At 42.5% G+C, this 21,549-nt stretch overlaps 1 protein-coding gene across 4 annotated transcripts; it reads right to left on the bottom strand.

Annotated features, from left to right (window-relative positions):
• Positions 1 to 650: 650 nt before the first annotated feature.
• LOC115104011 (colony stimulating factor 2 receptor subunit beta) lies at positions 651 to 20,785 on the bottom strand. 4 transcript variants are annotated; one of them, XM_029625137.2, is made up of 14 exons: positions 20,686 to 20,785; positions 17,003 to 17,136; positions 16,616 to 16,748; positions 16,303 to 16,463; positions 15,962 to 16,116; positions 12,966 to 13,110; positions 11,165 to 11,300; positions 10,836 to 10,990; positions 8,507 to 8,634; positions 8,098 to 8,281; positions 7,262 to 7,358; positions 6,540 to 6,609; positions 5,803 to 5,912; positions 651 to 5,711 (listed from the first exon to the last, which is right to left on the bottom strand). In XM_029625137.2, exons 1-14 carry the CDS (start codon positions 20,736 to 20,738, stop codon positions 4,955 to 4,957), a joined length of 2,418 nt encoding a protein of 805 aa, XP_029480997.1. In that variant the 5' UTR covers positions 20,739 to 20,785; the 3' UTR covers positions 651 to 4,954. The 4 variants fall into 4 exon arrangements, with proteins under 4 accessions (XP_029480997.1, XP_029480998.1, XP_029480999.1 ...); XM_029625138.2 differs by having other exon boundaries at positions 5,803 to 5,909; XM_029625139.2 differs by lacking the exon at positions 20,686 to 20,785 and adding an exon at positions 17,846 to 18,028 and having other exon boundaries at positions 17,003 to 17,240.
• Positions 20,786 to 21,549: the final 764 nt, after the last annotated feature.

Below are 21,549 nucleotides of genomic sequence, written 5' to 3'. Positions count from 1 at the left end.
GAAGGTTCTCCCATCTCCACATAGGAACTCTGAAGCTCAGTAGAGTGACCATCAGGTTCTTGGTCATCTCTCTCACCAATGCACTTCTCCCCCGATTGCTCAGTTTGAACTTCTTCCATTTAAGAATGATGGAGGCCACTGTGTTCTTGGGGACCTTCAATGCTGCAGACATTTTTTGGTACCCTTCCCCAGATCTGTGCCTCGACACAATCCGGTATCGGAGCTCTATGGACAATTCCTTGGTTTTTGTTCTAACATGCACTGTCAACTGTGAGAACTTTTATAGACAGGTTTGTGCTTTTCCAAATCATGCCCAATCAATTGAATTTACCGCAGGTGGACTCCAATCAAGTGGTAGAAACAGCTCAAGGATGATCAATGGAAACAGGATGCACCTGAGTTCAATTTCAAGTTTCATAGCAAAGGGTCTGAATACTTATGTAAATAAGATTTCTGTTTTAGATATTTTATAAATTAGCTAAATTAAAAAATGTAAAAAACTTTTCACTTTGTCATTATGGAGTATTGTGTGTAGATTGATGAAGATGTTTATTTATTTAATCCATTTTAGAATAAGGCTGTAACGTAACAAAATGTGGAAAAATGTGTAAACTTTCTGAAGGTACTGTATGTGACATATAGGTCATATCCAAAGCCATAGTCATTTTATTCTTAAATAATAATAAATGTATACATTAACCTCTGATATTAACCTGATAATATTAGGATAGGCACAATGAGAATCGCTATACAGAAAAAACACAGGGGGGGTCATCATAGCACATCCATCTGGGGACATTTTTCTTTACCTGAATGGAGCATTTGGGGAAGGAAAGTGTGACAGAAAGCTTGTTTCACAACATAATCTATTTTTATGATCGCCTAGAAATAGGCCTACAGCACAAAATACAGGAAATACAGGAAAACAATTGGCACAATTTTTCATATATCAAACTACTTATCATATCTCATATAAAGCATAATATAAAATGTATATTATATTGAATATTTCAGAAATAAATAGGACTGACAAATCGTTAACACAAAGTTAAGGGCACCAGATGAACAGGGCATATATAGTGTGCCAAAGACTAACATTTGCTCTGTGCTGGTGAAGAATTCATAACTTTGGGGAGACTGGGGATGGTTCTAACACTTTTAGCATTTTTGTCAATTTCTCAGAGATTGTTTGAGCTGCTACATTCAAAATGTGATAGGAACGGCTTCCATCTATCTGCTACCAATAGGTATAGGTGTTATCTCTCTAAATCAAACAGACAAGGAGTAAAATGCTACAATTTATGTCACCTCCCAGGTCAGTTGTAACAGGGCCTGGGGTGAAATGTAACAGTTTAAAAAAATGCAGAAATCATGATATGCAACGAAATATTAAAAACCTTACTGAGACCATGAGAACAACATTGCCACGTCCCCTTAAGGATCGGACCCTTTTTTTTCAATTTTCGCCTAAAATGACATACCCAAATCTAACTGCCTGTAGCTCAGGACCTGAAGCAAGATATGTATATTCTTGATACCATTTGAAATGAAACACTTTGAAGTTTGTGGAAATGTGAAATTAATGTAGGAGAATATAACACATTAGATCTGGTAAAAGATAATACAATGAAAGAACATTTCACTGTAACAGCTACTGTAAATTGGACAGTGCAGTTAGATTAACAATAATTTAAACTTTCTGCCCATATCAGATATGTCTATGTCCTGGGAAATGTTCTTGCTACTTAAAATGTCATGCTAATCACATTAGCTCAACCGTCCTGTGGGGGGGGGGGGACACCGATCCCATAGAGGGTAACATTTTGTGCAGCAGAAATAATAAAATAATAATAAAAATCATAAAATGTGTATTATTTTTTTACGTTCCATTAACTGGCCCTTCTCAACCACTACAACAACATCCGGACTAAACAACAACATCTGGACTAAACAACTGAATGTGGTGTCCCTTATGTAAAAAAAAAAAACTAATGAATTCCACAAGTGAACACGTGTTAACGTGAAGTTAATGTGATAAAATGTGACAACGTGAGCATGTGAGACATGGAAGGGACATTTGATTATCTGACACAGGTTGCCCCGGCAGGAGTTTGCCCTGGTTAAAAAGTCATTGCATTTGGTTTGGAACCGGGCTGCCTCCCGGGCGTGAACCAGGTGCCCCGCTAAACGCCCACGGCGAAGTTGGCTCAAAACAAAAGTGACATACTATAGATTAAGCAAGTGGATGTTCTCAAGACACTTGTTCTACCGGTCGTCAGGACGTCACGATGGTCCCAGATGATCCCAAACCATTATAATAAAGTAATGGTATGGTGATTTTAAAGTAAGTGGTAAGCTGTTCATCTAAAATATAACTCCACCTGGGATTTGACCTCATAACCACTGGATTTGAGGTGTGCTGAGCTTTCTGCAGCACCAAAATGTCTGGCAGCATTCCTCCTGTGGCAATTTGCATGCCCAGCACCCAGACCTCCTTAGGCTAACCCTGACCCTTGCAGCCATGAGCTATCTTAAATTTTTAGCCACATGATCAAACTTTAGCATTGATAGTGTACATATAATATATAATATAATAACACACTGGTTATAAACCTGATAAGTTTGATGAACGACAATGCTATCTGCAAAATACATTTGGTCAATTTGTTTCATTTCTTACCTCAAAATCATATTTTTTCCAATAAAATCGCCAGTCTATCACAGGGTCTTGCTTCTTCACAATAAATAGTGCACAGTGAGTCACATGATTCTGACTTGTTCCTGATTAGAGATATTGAGAGTGTTACAACTGTCCTGTGTTACAACCATCCCCGGTCTCTCCTAACTATCCCCGCTATGACAACCTTTCAGAGGAGGATACACTAAGTCTGAGTCCCAAATGGCACCCTATTCCCTCCATAGTGAATAAGGAGGCATTTGGGACTCAGCCTTCACTACTGTGTGCCCTCTTCTGATGTGTAACACAGGGATTTACATATATCTACCTATTCCTGTAGTCGATAGTACGGCACATTTCTATACGCGAGGGGAGGTCCTCGGGACTAATCTGAAACACACAGGTTCTCTAACATCAGGGAGTGGAGCATGGGAATAATAGGCAGAGGTATAGTGAACAACCCAAAAATATTTGACACCATAATTTAATCTTCAGCTCCAGGCATACATGTTCCTTGGAAGCTCTAGCTCGTACTGATTCCCTATCACAGGACATAAAAAAGGCTGCATTCACCAACTCAACAGTTCCACCCTGTCATATCTTTCCCCTCGATTTTTGAAATGTGTCCTCACATTTAACCAAGGAAGCAAAAAGTTTTCCACGCTGACCCTCAACACGTGAGCCCCTCAGGGGTGCATGCTTAGTCCCCTCCTGTACTCCCTGTTCACCCACGACTGCTTGGCTGCGCACAAGTCCAACGCCATCATTAAGGCTGCTTAGACCACCTATAGAGAGGAGGTCAGTGATCTGGCAGTGTGGTGCCAGGACAACAACCTCTCCCTTAACATCAACAAGACAAAGGAGCTGATCGTGGACTACAGGATACGGAGGGCCAAGCACACCCCTATCCACATCGATGGGGCTGTAGTGGAGCGCGATGAGAGCTTCACGTTCCTTAGTTCCACATCACTAAGGAATAAACATTGTCCACCCAGACATTTGTGAAGAAGGTATGACAATGCCTCTTCCCCCTCAGGAGGCTGAAAATATTTGGCATGGGCCCTCAGATCCTCAATGTTCTACAGATGCACCATTAAAGGCATCTTGACTGGTAGCATCACTGCTTGGCATCCGACTGCAAGGCGCTACAGAGGGTAGTGCGTATGGTCCTGCCATCCAGGACCTCTATACCAGGCAGCGTCAGAGGAAAACATTTGTCAAAGACTCCATCCACCCAAGTCACAGACTGTTCTCTCTGCTACCGCATGGCAAGCGGTAACAATGTACCAGGTCTGGAACCAACAGGATCCTGAACAGCTTCTACCCCCAAACCATAAGACTACTAAATAGTTAACCAAATAGCTAACCAGACTATCTGCATTGACCCTCTTTGCACTAACACTGTTGCTACTGTTTATTATCTATCCTGTTGCCTTGTCACTTTACCCCTACATATATGTACATATCTACCTCAATTACCTAATACCCTTGCACATCAACTCAGTGCTGGTACCCTGTGTATATAGCCAAGTTATCGTTACTCATTGTGTATTTATTCCTCGTGTTATTTTCTTTCTATATTTTTCTTTCTGCATTGTTGGGAAGGGCCTGTAAATTAAGCATTTCACTGTAAGTCTACACCTGTTGTTTACGGAACTTGTGACAAATTACATTTGATTTGATTCTGTACCACAACACTTTGCAGCCCGTGGGCCGACCCCTGCTGTAGAACGACAGGAACAGCCACCGGCACTGACAGAGGCTTAAGGCTGCGCTCACCAACTCAACAGTGCCACCCTGTTACACATGTACCATCCATGTGATGTGGTGGAAACCTGGGATTCTGGCCCTGAGTCACCTTACCACCCAGAGAGGAATGGCTTACTGCACTATGCTTCTGTGTTTGTAGTTAGTCCTTACAGTAGAATCCATAGGCCACCTCTGAGTTCAACAGATACATAGTAAGTACAGTGCTGCCATCTGCTGGGCATTGTGAGTAATCAAGGGAGGCTATTGTATGAGGCGCCACAGTTTTCCCTCCTAGAAATAGAAGTGTTTCTCAATCTCAACCCAGTCTTCGGTGACCACAAATCACTAGTTTTACACGTGGTCCATTCCAACACTAACACACCTGATTGAACTAGCCCAACTAATAATCAAGCTCTTGTGATTAGTTGAGTCAGGTGTGTTAGTGTTAGAATGGATCAAATATTGAGAACAGTGGCCTATAGAGGCCCTCATGTCCTGAGCATCTATTCCAGCATTAGATGGGGTTAGCTAAGTGGCTAGCTGGGACAGTCTGACATAGGGATCCTCCTTGCACTGCTCCTCCTGCCTCCTCTCTCTCCTCCCTGCCTGCTGCTCTTGACTACCCCCTTTAGGTGGCCCAGAAGACTGCACATGGCCCCAGCCCCCAAGTGCCTGTAGAGCCGGGAGGAAGCAGTACCCAGAGGTATGTAGGGTAGGGTCCACTGGGGGCAAGGTGAAGGGGGTGGTGGTGGTGGGCATGTACGCTGGAGGAGGGTCTTCATTCTCACTGGGTGGTGAGCAGGTGGACATAGAGCTAGGTTGGGGTGGGAGGAGCTCTGACTTGGGCCATGCCATGATGACGACATTGTTGCTGTTGTTGTTACCAATGTTCTTACTGTCGTCCGTTGTTGATCTGGACAAGCCAGCACTGACCTGAGGCATCGCCACATAGCCCTCACTCGACTCCAAGGGGGATGGGGCAGACCTCTCCGAGGAGGAGGGAGAAGAGGGGTCAGAGTTAGAGAGAGTGTTGTCGGACTCCTCACAGGGAGGCTCCAGACTCAGAAACTCACTCGGCGCCGGTGAACTGTCACCACACAAGATGTAAGGGCCACTGAAGCTGAATCCGGATGAGTCTAGAGCAGGAGGGCAAGATCTGTCCACAGACAACAGAAGTATTGAGGAAAAGTTTGGGTCATACTTCTTCCACTCCTCCTTGGTAATGGAATGGAACAGTTCATTAGCCTTTACATCTGGGGTCAACCACAATGGATTATCTAAAGAGCTGCAACACAAGAGCCAGGTCACCGTGTGTACGAGTATTATTTTATAAGTGTTGGATAGTGTAGAAGCATAAAGATATGAGCTCATTTTACCAGCTAAAGCAGAGCCTGATATCCTCCCTGCTCTCCAGTGTCTGTACGCTGCAGATGTAGGTATTTTCACTTCTCTCACTCTCGGGAAATAACAACCTATCAGGAGACTTCTGGGAAAGAGAGGACATACCATTATCTGTGAATGATGAACTATGAAAGATGGATGCATGGAGGCACGTGCACAGATAGAGGTCTACCTGAGCCCGAGCCCGAGCACCTGCCCCTTTGCCCTTCCACACCCGTTTTCCCTCACACTCGCCCTTTTGGGTGGCGGTATATTTTTTGTATACCGTTTGTCGTTGTTGTTCTGAACCCATTGTCCCCAAGTCGTCGTGACATCGTCAAGTTCACTAACTAGCAGATGTACATCAATCGACATTCAGAGGCACTATAACTAGCTTGCTTACAATTTTGTAAATGAGTGTAAATAGGCCAATGCTAAAACATGTTTACATTTTCACTACAGAGGCTGTTAGTAGGTTATGAATTTCGAGATATGAATTGCCCCTTTTTTCATTTTGAGCACCAGCCCCCTGAAAGGTCTGTGCACAGCCCTGGATACATACATTGTCATTTATAGTGGTTATGAAAAATTATTTTTGTACACAGTCTAAGACCATTTTTATTATTATTGAGTGCAGTTGTCATATAGCTGAATAGTCCACAGTGAGATGCTTTGTGAATAATGCTGGATGAATACTCAGATGTTTCAGCCATTCAGATGTATTCAGACTGACCTTAATGACCTCTCCCAGTGCCTTGCTCTTAAGGGGTGACGGGACAGACACCTCCCACAAGACTAGCCTCCTACAGACAGAAAACGAATCAATCAATCAATGGATGGAAAAATGAACGAATAGAATGACAGGTAACTGCCAAAATAAAGGATAGGGTGTTGGACCACCATGAGCCAGAACAGCTTCAATGCACCTTGGCATAGATTCTACAAGTTTCTGGAATTATATTGGAGGGATGCGACGCCATTCTTCCACAAGATATTACATAATTTGGCGTTTTGTTGATGTTGGTGGAAAATGCTGTCTCAGGCGCCGCCCCAGAATTTCCCATAAGTGTTCAATTGGGTTGAGATCTGGTGACTGAGAAGGCAATGGCATATGGTTTACATTGATTCCATGGTTTACATTGTTTTCATTCTCATTGTGACCACTCGTGGCCTGTGGATGGGTTATTGTCATCCTATAGGGGCATTGCCCATGTAGCCAAAATAATTGTCTGCCCAGCATTTTTATACATGACCATAAGCATGATGGGATGTTAATTGCTTAATTAACTCAGAAACCACACCTGTGTTGAAACACCGGCTTTCAATATACACTACTTTGTATTCCTCATTTACTCACGTGTTTCCATTATTTTGGCAGTTACTAGTAATAACACAAGGGGGCGAATTCAAATGATAGAAAAACAATAAAACAGTTGGAGAAGTCTGATTAGTCACCTGTGACAGGCTGGTATGGTAACATAGAGAGTGATGAAGACAATGGCCACCAGTACACTGATGAAGACGTAGAAGAAGGTGGTGATGGACCAGGAAGCTACCAGGAGATATGGGACAAAACATGCATATATGTAAGAGTGGAACATGTAGTTGAGGATGATTGATGAGTAATTGATTAGAAGTGTCTGGAAATTCCTGTCTGTTACATGAACTGATTGAGATGGCGTTTGCTTCAAGAGAACAAAGTCACATTTTATCAGCTCCTGTATGCTGCCTTCATCAAGTCTAGTCTTAATTTCTTCTCGTTTCACTCTCTGAACCCTCCAAACAGCGTGTTACACACATTTCAGTATTATGGTAGTTCAATGATAAAACATCCAATTCATCCAAGCTCATTGTTCACATGAAAGCAAATATCATGACTTCAGATTAGACTAACACATGGAAGCAAAGGAAACCCTCTTCAATACATAATGAAAGTCTCTGTTTGTTTTTGAAAACCTTCTTCAAGGGATTTGAACTTTGGTGAACTTTTGAGCTCCACTCTTTTGACATGGATCACATCCCCTCATTTGTACTTGTTTTTGTTCAGACTGGTTATCTCTGATGATAAAATATGTTTTCAGAGTTATAGGCAAAAAAAATATAGAAATAGCTTGGTCCAAGTTTGTGCTCTTGCCAACTCCATTGCTGTCATCATCAAGCCATATATAGCAAATGACATGACAATGAATGACAAGGAGTTGGCATGATGGCAAAAAAATCAGGCTAGAATAGAATAATAGAATATTATTAAAAACATGCTTCAACTAGGAGATACAATCTAGGTCCATTACCTGGTTGTGAGGTCCACTCCACTGGGTCGGTCCATTCGGAGGGGGGTCCTTCGAAAGTATCACCCCTTCCCGGGACCACCAGGGCTCTCACCTTAACCAGGTAGCACTCAGAGGGGCGCAGGGACCCCCCCAGGATGGAGAGTGAGAGGGACCCCTGGGAGACATTGAGGAACCTAGTATCCTCCTGAAAAAGAAAAGGTTGGACAGAACCAAGTGAGACATCAGTCATCATCAAATGATCTGTTCATGAGATGCTTAAAAAAGCAAGTCTATCTCGCTTGATGAGCGTTCTATAGATGATGACCTAGAGATTATCAAATGTAATACTGAACATGAAAAGACATTGCTTTTGGATCATCCCACTTCCTGTGAAATTATAGCACAAAAATAGATCAAATACTTATCCTACCTGAGTGTCATTACTCCAATAGTGCACCTGATAGGTGAGTTCAAAATTTGATTTTGGCGGATTCCATTTTAGAATCCAGTTCCCATCTCTCGCTTCTATCTGCACGTGGAGTGGACGGTTTGGACGAACTGTATAGAGAGATACATCAAAAATCAGACATCAAGAATCTTTAAAGAGATTGAACTTGATCTTAAACAGGCTGATGTGATTATATTCAATATCTCTCTATCCCAGTCTGCTGTTCCCACATGTTTCAAGATAGCCACCATTGTCCCTATACCCAAGAATGTAAAGGCAACGGAACTAAATTACTATCGCCCAGTAGTGCTCACTTCTGTCATCATTAAGTGCTTTGAGAGACTAGTCAAGGATCATATCACCTCCACCTTACTTGTCACCCTAGATCCACTTCAATTTGCTTACCACCCCAATAGGTCCACAGACGATGCAATCGCCATCACACTGCACACTGCCCTATCCCATCTGGACAAGAGGAATACCTATGTAAGAATGCTGCTCAGCATTCAACACCATAGTATCCTCCAAGCTCATCATTAAGCTTGAGGCCCTGGGTCTGAACCCCGCCCCCCTGTGCAATTGGATCCTGGACTTCCTGATGGGCTGCCCCTAGGTGGTGAAGGTAGAAAACAACACCTCAACACTGGGGCCCCACAAGGGTGCGTGCTCAGTCCCCTCCTGTACTCCCTGTTCACCCATGACTGCGTGGCCATGTGCGCCTCAAACTCAATCATCAAGTTTGCAGACGATACAACAGTAGTAGGCTTGATTACCAACAATGATGAGACATCCTACAGGGAGGAGGTGAGGGCTCTGGGAGTGTGGTGTCAGGAAAATTTCCTCTCACTCAACATCAACAAAACAAAGGAGATGATCGTGGACTTCAGGAAACAGCTGAGGGAGCATCTCCCTATCCACATCTACGGGACAGCAGTGGAGAAGGTGGAAAGTTTCAAGTTCCTTGGCGTACATATCACTGACAAACTGACATGGTCCACCCACACAGATTGGGGCGGCAGGGTAGCCTAGTGGTTAGAGTGTTGGACTAGTAACCGAAAGGTTGCAAGTTCGAATCCCCGAGCTGATAAGGTACAAATCTGTCGTTCTGCCCCTGAACAGGCAGTTAACCCACTGTTCCTAGGCCGTCATTGAAAATAAGAATTTGTTCTTAACTGACTTGCCTAGTAAAATAAAGGTAAAATTAAACATTAAATAGTGTGGTGAAGAAGGCAAACTGACATGATCCACCCACACAGATAGTGTGGTGAAGAAGGCAAACTGACATGGTCCACCCACACAGATAGTGTGGTGAAGAAGGCACAACAGCACCTCTTCAACCTCAGAAGGCTGAAAAAAATTGGCTTGTCACCTAAAGATGCACAATTGAGAGCATCCTGTCAGGCTGTATCACCGCCTGGTACGGTAACTGCAGCGCCCACAACCCCAGAGCTCTCCATAGGGTGGTTCTGTCTGCACAATACATCACCGGGGGCAAACTACCTGCCCTCCAGGACACCTACTGCACCCAATGTCACAGTATGGCCAAAAAGATCATCAAGGACAACAACCACCCGAGCCACTGCCTGTTCACCCTGCTATCATCCACAAGGCGAGGTCAGTACAGGTGCATCAAAGCTGGGGCCGAGAGACTGGAAAACAGCTTCTATCTCAAGATCATCAGACTGCTAAATAGCCATCACTAGCACAGAGAGGCTGCTGCCTACATACACAGACTTGAAATCATTGGCCACTTTAATAATGTTTACATATTTTGCATTACTCATCTCATATGTATATACTGTATTCTATACTATCTACTGTATCTTAGTCTATCCCGCTCTGACATTGCTCCTCCACATATTTATATATTCTTAATTCCATTCCATTACTTAGATTTGTGTGTATTAGGTATTTGTTGTGAAATTGCTAAACACGTGTATGTGACCAATACAATCTGATTTGATTTACGAACGTATGTATTTTTTGCAGGACGTAACATATCATACGAAATGGACAGTTGTGCACAATTCCCTGGGCCAGTTTTGGCTCATGAGCACAAATTTCTTAACTACTGGCTAAAATTATACAAAACCTTCTAGCCTCACTTTTGATAATACGCTTCCGGAATCAGCAGAAAATTGTGCCTGTGATACCACAATACAAACTCCAGGTGGCAGCACTGATACACAATCACTGAGGCAGTATATTTTCTGGATTGCATCAAAACAAATATCATCATTAATTGAGTCTCAGCTATGAGATTTTATTCTCCTTCAAATATCACCCCTGTGTCGGAGTGAAAATGACTCACTGTTTTTATGTGTTTTAAACGTTTTGCTGTTGCATGTGGGGATGAGCTCCACCTCTAGCTGTTCTGAGTCTGGGACAGGGAAGGAGCAGCTGTATTTGAGCATTGGACCCCTAGACGGAGCGCTGACCATGGTGTTAACACAGCATTTCTGGGCTCTGGAGAGATGGCGAAAGGGATAGATAGAGAAGAGGGAGGACAATGCTGTGAAGGAGAGTAGACATCCTTGAGACTGAAGTGAACTGTTTTGTCTCTCATCCATGGGCACACACACATGAACGCATGCCCAAACGCACACACACACAGTGCTTTGGCAGCAGATCCTAACTCACGGTGCAGTGTGGTTGCGTTTGCAGGACAGATGGAAGGTAAGGAACTGAGCCAGGTCTCTCTTCACCTCCCAGCTGCATGTCACCACTTTCTCGTCATCCACCACACACTGCGCACTGGAGGGGCCTGGCACAGGGTCTGCGTGAGGGAGGGAAGGGAGGTGAGGGAGGGAGAAGAGAGAGTCAATTAGGGAGGACGTGAGTGAACAAAAGGGGAGAAGACATTGATGCACGGCTGAGCAATGCTATTCCAAACACATGACATGATGAGATCACAATGCCCTGACACGTAAATCACACACAATGCTATAAAGTCACTCATAAGAATTGAATTACAAACTCATTACAATCCTATAAAACTAATAGATTAGGATGAAGTATGTTTAAGTACAATTAATTCGGAAAGTATTTAGACACCAGTACTTTTCCCACATTTTGTTACGTTACAGCCTTATTCTAAAATTCATTAAATAGTTTCTTTCTCCTCAATCAACACACAATACCTCATAATGACAAAGCAAAAACAGGTTTAGACATTTTTGCAGACAAAAAAAAACAATTTAAAAAATGAATTATCATATCTTCTTGTGTATGACGCTACAAGCTTGACACACCTGTATTTGAGGAGTTTCTCCCATTCTTCTCTGCAGATCCTCTCAAGCTCTGTCAGGTTGAATGGGCACAGCTATTTTCAGGTCTCTCCAGAGATGTTCGATTGGGTTCAAGTCCGGGCTCAAGGACGTTCAGAGACTTGTAGAGAAGCCACTCCTGCGTTGTATTGGCTGTGTGCTCAGGGTTGTTGCCTTGTTGGAAGGTGAATCTTCATCCCAGTCTGAGGTCCTGAGTGCTCTGGAGCAGGGTTTCATATTTCCCTCGATCCTGACTAGTCTCCCTTTCCCTGCCGCTGAAAAACATCCCACAGCATAATGCTGCCACCAGAGTTCAATCTTGGTTTCATCAGACCAGAGACGTTTGTTTCTCATCATCTGAGAGTCCTTTAGGTGCCTTTTGACAAACTCCAAGCGGGCTGTCTTGTGCCTTTTACTGAGGAGTGGCTTCCGTCTGGCCACTCTACCATAAAGGTCTGATTGGTGGAGTGCTGCAGAGATGGTTGTCCTTCTGGAAGTCTCACATAGGAAATCTGAAGTTCTGTCAGAGTGACCATCGGGTTTCTGGTCACCTCCCTGACCAAGGCCCTTCTCTCCCGATTGTTCAGTTTGGCCTGGGGGCCAGCTCTAGGAAGAGTCTTGGTGGTTCCAAACTTCTTCCAATTAAGAATGATGGAGGCCACTGTGTTCTTGGGGACCTTCAATGCGGAAGACATTTTTTGGTACCCTTCCCCAGATCTGTGCCTCGACACAATCCTGTCTCAGAGCTCTGCGGACAATTCCTTCAACCTCATGGCTTGGTTTTTGCTCTGATATGCACTGTCAACTGTTGGACCTTATATAGACAGGTGTGTGCCTTTCCAAATAATGTCCAATCAATTAAATTTACCACAGGTGGACTCCAATGAATTTAAAAATTTCAAGGATGATCAATGGAAACTGGATGCACCTGAGCTCAATTTCGAGTCTCATAGAAAAGGATCTGAATACTTATGTAATTCAGGTAAATATTATTATTTTTATTTTTTTTACTGTTTTCACTTTGTCGTTATGGGGTATTTTGTGTAGATTAATGAGGGGGAAAAAATATTGAATCAGTTTTAGAATAAGGCTATAAACGTAACAAAGTGTGGAAAAAGTCAAGGGGTCTGAATACTTTCCGAAATCACTTTATATACAGTAGGATTGCCACTCACCGTCCTCAGTCATCCAGGTCACTAGAGAGCTCCACTCACTCCACAGTCCCGTCTTCCCCTTTGCCCTAACCTTGGCCTCATACTGGCAGCCAGGCACCTGAGCTTCAGGCTCCAAACTCAGCTGGGTGTCTTGAACCTTCACTACCTGCACAGAGAGAAACAGACAAAAGACTATGGATGAGTCCCAAAGGGGCCTCACAAGGCTCTGGTCTAAAGTTGTGTACTATAAAGGCAATAGGGTTCCATTTGGCACACACATTATGTGTGCATCTCAATTCACTAAAGTAGCTCTCCATTGGGCACATACATCAACTCAACGTCTATTCCACGTTGGTTCAACATAATTCCATTGAAATAACGTGGAAACAGATTGATTAAACCAGTGTGTGCCCAGTGGGTTCCTTTCTTTGTCTCATTCCCTACATATGCACTAGTGTGAAGCACCTGGTCTGGACAGGTGAAAGTAGACTTCCTGACATAATCTTTAAATTGCTTTCACCTGTCCTGTAGTTTCAAATCAGTGCAGATGAAAGGGTGGAAACCACTTCAGACTATTGAGACAGAGCCCTGATCTTTATCTGACTTAGTGGTATTGTTTTCTGTACTTCCGCCGTGTGACATCCTCTCAGTCTCAGATAGTGGCACGGTAATCTTTGGTGAGGATTTTGATGTGCAAGATGAGCGAAGCAGGAACATGGACGTCACCAGGACCTAGCTTTCGGCACGTTAGCCCCGAAAGATTTTCGGTCAGCCCCGAATCTTTCGCACTACTGCAATGGTGAAAAACAATGGTAGTTACAGTTCATATAAGGAAATCAGTCAATTATAATAAATTCATTAGGCCCTAATCTATAGATTTCACATGACTGGGCAGGGGCGCAGCCATGGGTGAGCCTGGGAGGGCATAGGCCTACACACTGGGGAGCCAGGCCCAGCCAATCAGAAAGATTTTCCCCCCACAAAGGGCTTTATTACAGACAGAAATACTCCTCAGTTTCATCAGCTGTCCGGGTGACTGGTCTCAGACAATTCCTCAGGTGAAGAAGCCGGTTGTGCAGGTCCTAGGCTGGCATGGTTACACGTGGTCTGCGGTTGTGAGGCCGGTTGGACGTACTGTCAAATTTTCTAAAATTATGTTGGAGGCGGCTTATAGTAGAAAACTTAACATTACATTTTTCTGGCTGTGTTTAACTCGATCTTCTCTAAAATTGGATTAGCTCAGCCAGTTAGCCACACTTACTTATAACATTCAAGAAGATCAAAATCCATATTCCCATGAAACTGTTTGGGATCAAATGGTTGGCATGCATGCAGCATGGACGTTTAACCTGTAAAATGCGAAGAATTATACATTTACGATTGACAGTGATGATGGCCTAATTTATAAGGTAGGTCTAATTTGGTGTTTTAGGATTTTCTGAATGAAAGGTTTCATGTCGGTACCAACTTTCATTCAGAAATGGCTTAATAATAATTTATAAAATGGCGCTCCAGGAGGCTACCTAAAAAAAATAGCACTGGTTATAATAAATGTAAAGCAATTGCCATGTGTGGTCAACTGATCCCCCCCCAACACCATTTTGATTGGGACAGGTTCCTTGTGCTGCTTTGGGACAAGCATGGGAACTCATCTTGATAAATCAATCAATGTCAGATTTTTTGTTTAAACCAAATCTCCGTTTGGATGTTTAGGTTACAATTATGCTGGGTAATGTTAGCTAAGTTGCGGTTAGTGCTCATGGTCATTAGTCTAGCATTTAAAAGCATTGCAGATGTTCTCTACACACATACACTAGACCTATAGCCTACCTGTTGAGCTACGCTGATATTTTCCTCAACTTTCCAAGACTGCATTTCAGTCACTCAGCCTACTGATGTGAATACACATTGTACACTATTCAAGTCATTTGACATATTTTGTGTTATTGTTTAAAAAGGTCATGCAGTAAGGACTACATTGTTTTAATAACAATATAGCTGAAACCACTATTGGCTTCATTGACTTACTGAATTTATGCTATTGTAATTTTAGGCTAGGCTACTAGCTGATATATTACTTTAAATATTACTCTAACAGTAGGCCTTCCTATACAATAACAATTGCGGGGAAATTCTGTTTAAATACGTGAGTGCCACTGGAAAGTTGGTGTGCTATAGTTTCCTACTCATATTGTAGGCCTAAGATCTGTGTATCCACTCTTTTCATTGGCCTATGCTATGTGTTGCATTTAAGACATGGGTTGTTTGACATTTACATATTGAGATCACTAAAACAGAGTAGCTTGACATTTTGATCACTTGTGTGGTATAAAAAAATATATTATTGGAATGTCTCCAGTCATGTAAAATTCTAGAATTATCATTAGAATTACAGGAAATGATTTCAGAAAATGTCTTATTTTCTCACACAAACCCCTCAGCCCCTGGTGTTCAGGACTGAGCCCCCAAATGTTATGAAACTCTGGTGACACCCCCGGGCAGGAAGCAAAGAGGTTGTAATGAAGGATTCTAAAGAAGTGATTAATGAGCAAAACTACCCTATGCTTGTGCTTGTTTTTCGTGGGATATCTCATGCCACGATGAATAACCATGAGAGTTAGCATGTCTTTTTACAAGAGGGTCGGAAAACATAAGCAATATGTTAACTAACAGTCCTCCTACACTCTTAGAAAAAAAGGTGATATCCAGAACCTAAAAGGGTTCTTCAGCTGTCCCCATAGGAGAACCATTTTGGGCTCCAGGTAGAACCTGGAAGAACCTTCTATATGAAACCCCAAAGAGTCTCTTAACAACAAGGAACTTTGGTCCAAAATGAGGACCCAGCCGAGAAGAGATCAACATCCGACGAGCTTCTCCTTCACGTCTCTATGGATTAAAATGACAATTTGTTTGTGCTCTTGCCTGCTATCCGTGACAATGAGTGATAGGGAATTGGCAATATATAGCACAAACAAGATATGGCACTCAAGCTAATTGTTTGTTACTGAAGTACATACTGTCCAGTCATCCTGGTTAGACCTCCTGTAGTTGACCTGATAGTTGAGAGTGGGGGTCAGGAGGGACGTTGGGGGGTAGGGGCTTTCCCAGCTGAGCAAACGGCCCCCTCTCTCTACAGGCTGCTGTGATAAATGGACTGGTGGACGCACCCTCACTGTAATACACAGAGGCACACACTGTCAAAAACAAATCAACACATAAATGAATAGTCAAATATAGATACAGGATCCTATATATTTGGTCATCTGCTAGCTAACTTGTAACTAAAATTAAACATGTAGATGTAAAATGATTGAGAAGCAATGATTTATGACAGGGGTCCTGTAATGTTTAAACTCACAATTCTTAGACAGAAGCATGGCAGGGGGACAGGAGGTCTTGAAGAAGAAGACATGGTTGGTATTGATGCCAAAGTCACGAGTGTTGTACTGACACTGGGCAGCGAGCTTGCCGTTTTTGGCATTCAATGCTGGCTGACCATAGGGTTTACATGGGGACTCACTGGAGGGACAGAGAAAGAGAGGGGAGAGAAAGCGAGAGAAAGAGGTAGAGAGAGGCATGAGTTAATTGAGTACATTGTTTCTCGGTGTCCACATTTTCCTTCTCCCCTCCCTCCCTCCCTCTTTCTGTCCTCTCATCACCTCTATCCTTACCTGTTCTCAGTGTCGTCCCAGTAGTATAGGGCTAACAGGGCTTGTGAGGACGCGTGTGGACTCTCTTCCCAGCTACAGCGGACGTAGGAGCTGTAGTCATTGTAGCACCGCAGGGACTCAAGCACAGGGGACACTAAGGAGAGAGGGAGTGGGAAGAAGGATATAGACATTGAATTCGACCGCATTGTGCTGTATGATGTAGTGTACAGTTCTCTCTATAGGGCATAAAAATAAATTTCCAAGTGGGTGGCAGTGTTGTGATATTGTCTCAATATTAATAACACTTTCTATAATGTCCACAATTAAACAATTAACCATATGTCCACATTACACATTTTGTTGTCATCGATATCTGCTAAAAAAAAGACTTTTAGACTTAAACCCTACCATGATATTGTTTGTTCTCCTGGATTGTGCAGCGGCCTTTTCCATTATAGCAGAGGACCAGGAGAGGGAGAAGTGATCCACAAGATATCCAGAAGATAAGCATGTTTCCTGGGGAGCGCAGGAGGACAGGTCCCCTGGAGCAGAAGAACATGGGCAAGGGTCAGCAGGTGGGTCTCAGTAATTAACCTTCCAGATCTAGACCATCCTGGGCCCGCATTATGTGGACTGACTGCTATATCTGTCAGGGTTCAGAGAAAAATGGCTCAGATACAAAAAGTCTCTCTCTCTCTCATGCGCACAATAATATCATAATTCTCAAAATTACACCATTACCACTCACTTCCCTTACAGTATATTCTTCACTAAGTGACTCTGATGTTCCTCACACCATCCACTGTGACCACACATCCGTTCTTCTCACCCTTGTTAGCTTTCTCTGTCTGTATGTGTTCCAAATGCCCCTCTATTCCCTATATATAGTGCACACTACCCTATGGGACCTGGTCAAAAGTAATGCACTTTATAGGGATTATGGTGGCATTTTGGACGTCGCCTGTCTCTTATGACAGTGGTATTGTCTTCATTGTAATGTCATTTTATCAGGCACAGACACTTTGGAAGAGAAGAATTAAAACGAAGTGACAGACAGTTGTGACTGTAGTGGTGTTGAGAAATCCCCCTCAGATACAGTGTGTGTGTGTCTGTGTCTGTGCATGCATTTAATGATAAGCATTCTAAGAATACATTGTGGGATAGAGGTTAAAATACAAAGAGATGGTAAGAATCCCAAAAAATGATCACTTATATGTAAGCTTATTTAATACAACTTAAGTTTATTCTCACCTAGTCTCCTCTTAAGTGTTCAGTGAATTCTGTAGTCCTATTTCCAAGAAGTTATGGTGTGTGAGGAAATGTCAAGACTCAAGCCAGATCTGTTCTGTCTGTAGCCTCAACTTTATCTGCTTCCTCTTTCATGCGGCTGTTTACCATGTGGTCATAAATGACACTTAATCAGCATTCAGCTCCATCACAGTGTGATCAGTGTGCTTCTGGTGAGCACAACACATTGAAAAAAAAAAAACTTTTCAACCAGAAATACATATTTTCAACATCCTTTCAACCAAAAAGGTGTCTTTTCAAAAGTTTCAACATCTTTTCACATCTTGTGCTATAGTATGGAAATGAAATGCTGCCCTGAGGGTAGTATAAGTAGCATAGTAGGTATAGTATGCATGAATTATGAATATCACTTTCACACAATTTATTTCAAACTAACTTATTCCTTTTCTGTCATCTTATAATTGTCTTGTTGTTACTCAAGGGTGAGACTCTAGCCCAGGTATTTTATGAGTGATGGGGATTTCCAACGAGGTGCTATTAAACAGTGTGAAAATTGATCAATGAAGTATCTTAGTTGGTTGAGGCAGTGGCATGTCACTACAGCAATTGACTGCATCACAAATGGCACTCTATTCCCTATATAGTACACTACTTTTGACCAGAACCCTATGATTCCTGGTCAAAAGTAGTGCACTAAATAGGGAATATGGTGCCATTTGGGATGCAAACAATTGATGTCATGTAGGTCCCTTTGGCATGCCAGGACTGCACTTCAGTAGCAGAGCAAATCCACCGTATAATACACCGATCCTTAGCTAACGCAAAGACAGACAGGGAAATGCCTGAGTCTGGATGCTGTGTCAAAAATGGCACCCTATTCCCTACATATTGCACAACTTATGAACAGAGGCCTATGGGGTGCCATTTGGGACGGTGACTGGAAACGGTGCTGGGCTGCTAGAGTAGCTTATCCTGCTCCCTGTGGCGTGAAGGGAGAGGCACAAAATCTGTAGAACTCATGTCTAGTCCCTAGCAGGGTGATGATTTGACTCTGTTAAGTGTATGATACTCACATAGACCACTGATGAGGTTTATAAGCGGACTCAAAAGGCCAAAACCAACGATCGAACATCATTACTGTGACACAACACAGAAAAAACATGATTTTGCGGTAAGAAAGACATTTTTTGGACCAAATTTACATTGGCATCACCTGCCTTGTCGTTCGATTCACAAAATGTATATCAGGTTTATAACCAGTGTGTGTAGATATATTTGATGTAGGTTAGCAGTGCTAAAGTTTGAACATAGCTAAAATTGAAGATAGCTAATGGCTGCAAGCGTCAGGGTTAGTTGGAACAAACCTCAGGAGATCTGGGTGCTGGGGATGCAAAAGATGGGCCCACCAAGCCTGTATCCCAGGACTACCATACCACTGTCACAACTGTGACTCTGATTGAGTGAACATGTCCAACATTCACTTACACACACACAAACATGGAAAAAACACGTGGTTTTGGAAAACTTCATGTGACATTTCACATGTGAATTTACGTGTTTTTAGAACACTTCACATGTGAAATGTCACATGAAGTTTTCCAAAACCACGTGTTTTTTCCATGTTTGTGTGTTTGTTTTGGACAACAAAAAAACAGTGTCTATGATACACACACACACAGTGCTTTTAACAGTGTTCTCATCTTACATATTTGACACACTTGACTACATTGTGTATGTTATTTATACAATTATTATTATTCAATATGTCATCATCTGGGATTTGAACTCACAACTGCTTGGTTCACGGCATTATGATATTTCTGCTACGCCACCACATCTGTACTGCTACACTTTGGACTTATATACTCAAGAAAAACTATACTACTGTATTTATCATAGTGATTCAGGGGAAACATTAAAACATAATAATATGACCCACCAACATTAGACAACTATACAGAAAACCGACAGATTGCCGAGATAAGTCAATTAAATCATTGTTGAGAGAATAGTCCGATTAAACTGAGAACTATTTTGCTAAATGCGTACTGTAGATCAGTGGTCACCAAATTTTTCTGAGTCAAGATCACTTTCGCAGTCAAAAAGCAAGCTGAGATCTACTGCTCAGATTATTTATTTGTACATTAACCTCACACATAGTTTTGTAGGAATGAGGTTTGTGCTGTAGGCCTAATACATTATCACAGCATATTGGCTATATGATTGGCCTGCCAATATTATTAATCAGACCATATTATATTTCAAAACTCGAGCTTTGATAACAAAATAGATCAGTTGGTTTAGCACTTGTGAGGCACTGTGTCGCATGAATTTAAATCATTCGCTTTTTTATTTTTCTGGACTGATGGTACCTGCATCTGATAGTCAACGAGATCAAATTACGACGTCAGTGATCTTCAGGTCGAAAAGTCGGAGCTCTAGAAAGATGCCCGAGTTTCCGACTTGGAATTCCGAGTTGGATGACCGTTTAAAACGATTTTCCCAACCGCCTCTCACGGTCCCCGCTCTCTCCTTCCTTTCCTCTGGTGAGACTGACCAAAGCGAGGAGACACCGTCTTCCCCCTGATGGCGAAACTCGAGTCGCACCGCATCTGCCTCATGCACAAATTCTTATGGTTCCTATGACCAGAGAAAGTGAAATATTCCTTAATATGAAAATCAACACGACGAGCTGCTAATAATAATAATAATAAAACGCAGGGCTATCGGTACTTGGCTACTCATTCATTGCAGCTGCATCTCGAACGGAAGTAAAGAGACACGCGTTTTGTAATATTGTTGAATAAAAACAGTGCTAAATATAAACTTAAACATGAACTCACTCATAAAAACAACAGTTATTTGCTGTATTCGTTGACAGTCTCTCTGTGGTCATGAATTGAAAAGTTATTCAATCTTACGTAGGCTAGTAGCCTATTAACCTTGGCTCTGTTGGCACGGTGATTTGAGCTATCCGATTGGGCAGCACAGTAGTTGCACTCGATTTAGTCACAGATTTGCCGGGTTGGCGGAGTTTATCTCATGGGAACACTTTGCTTACCCGGTGCGCAGGACTTTTGAATCAAGTGCATCTACTGGCAACAGCTCAACACGGTTTTAAAAAAGGAGCGCAAGCCTTTATCGTTCGTTGGTTTTTCCACAATAAAATATTTGGTGATCGTCTAGGAATGCCTTGAAGATCGATCGTACTAGATGGTAATCTACTGTCACCAACCAAGGAGGGCCTACAGCAGCACCTAGATCTTATGCACAGATTCTGTCAGACCTGGGCCCTGACAGTAAATCTCAGTAAGACCAAAATAATGGTGTTCCAAAAAAGGTCCAGTCACCAGGACCACAAATACAAATTCCATCAGACTGTTGCCCTAGAGCACACAAAAAACTATACATACCTTGGCCTAAACATCAGTGCCACAGGTAACTTCCACAAAGCTGTGAACGATCTGAGAGACAAGGCAAGAAGGGCATTCTATGCCATCAAAAGAAACATAAATTTCAACATACCAATTAGGATTTGGCTAAAAATACTTGAATCAGTCATAGAGCCCATTGCCCTTTATGGTTGTGAGGTCTGGGGTCCGCTCACCAACCAAGACTTCACAAAATGGGACAAACACCAAATTGAGACTCTGCACGCAGAATTCTGCAAAAATATCCTCCGTGTACAACGTAAAACACCAAATAAT

This window comes from Oncorhynchus nerka, linkage group LG21 (genome assembly GCF_034236695.1).
Source record: "Oncorhynchus nerka isolate Pitt River linkage group LG21, Oner_Uvic_2.0, whole genome shotgun sequence".
Classification (NCBI taxonomy): Eukaryota; Metazoa; Chordata; class Actinopteri; order Salmoniformes; family Salmonidae; genus Oncorhynchus; species Oncorhynchus nerka.
This window is presented reverse-complemented; position numbering and strand designations above follow the sequence as displayed.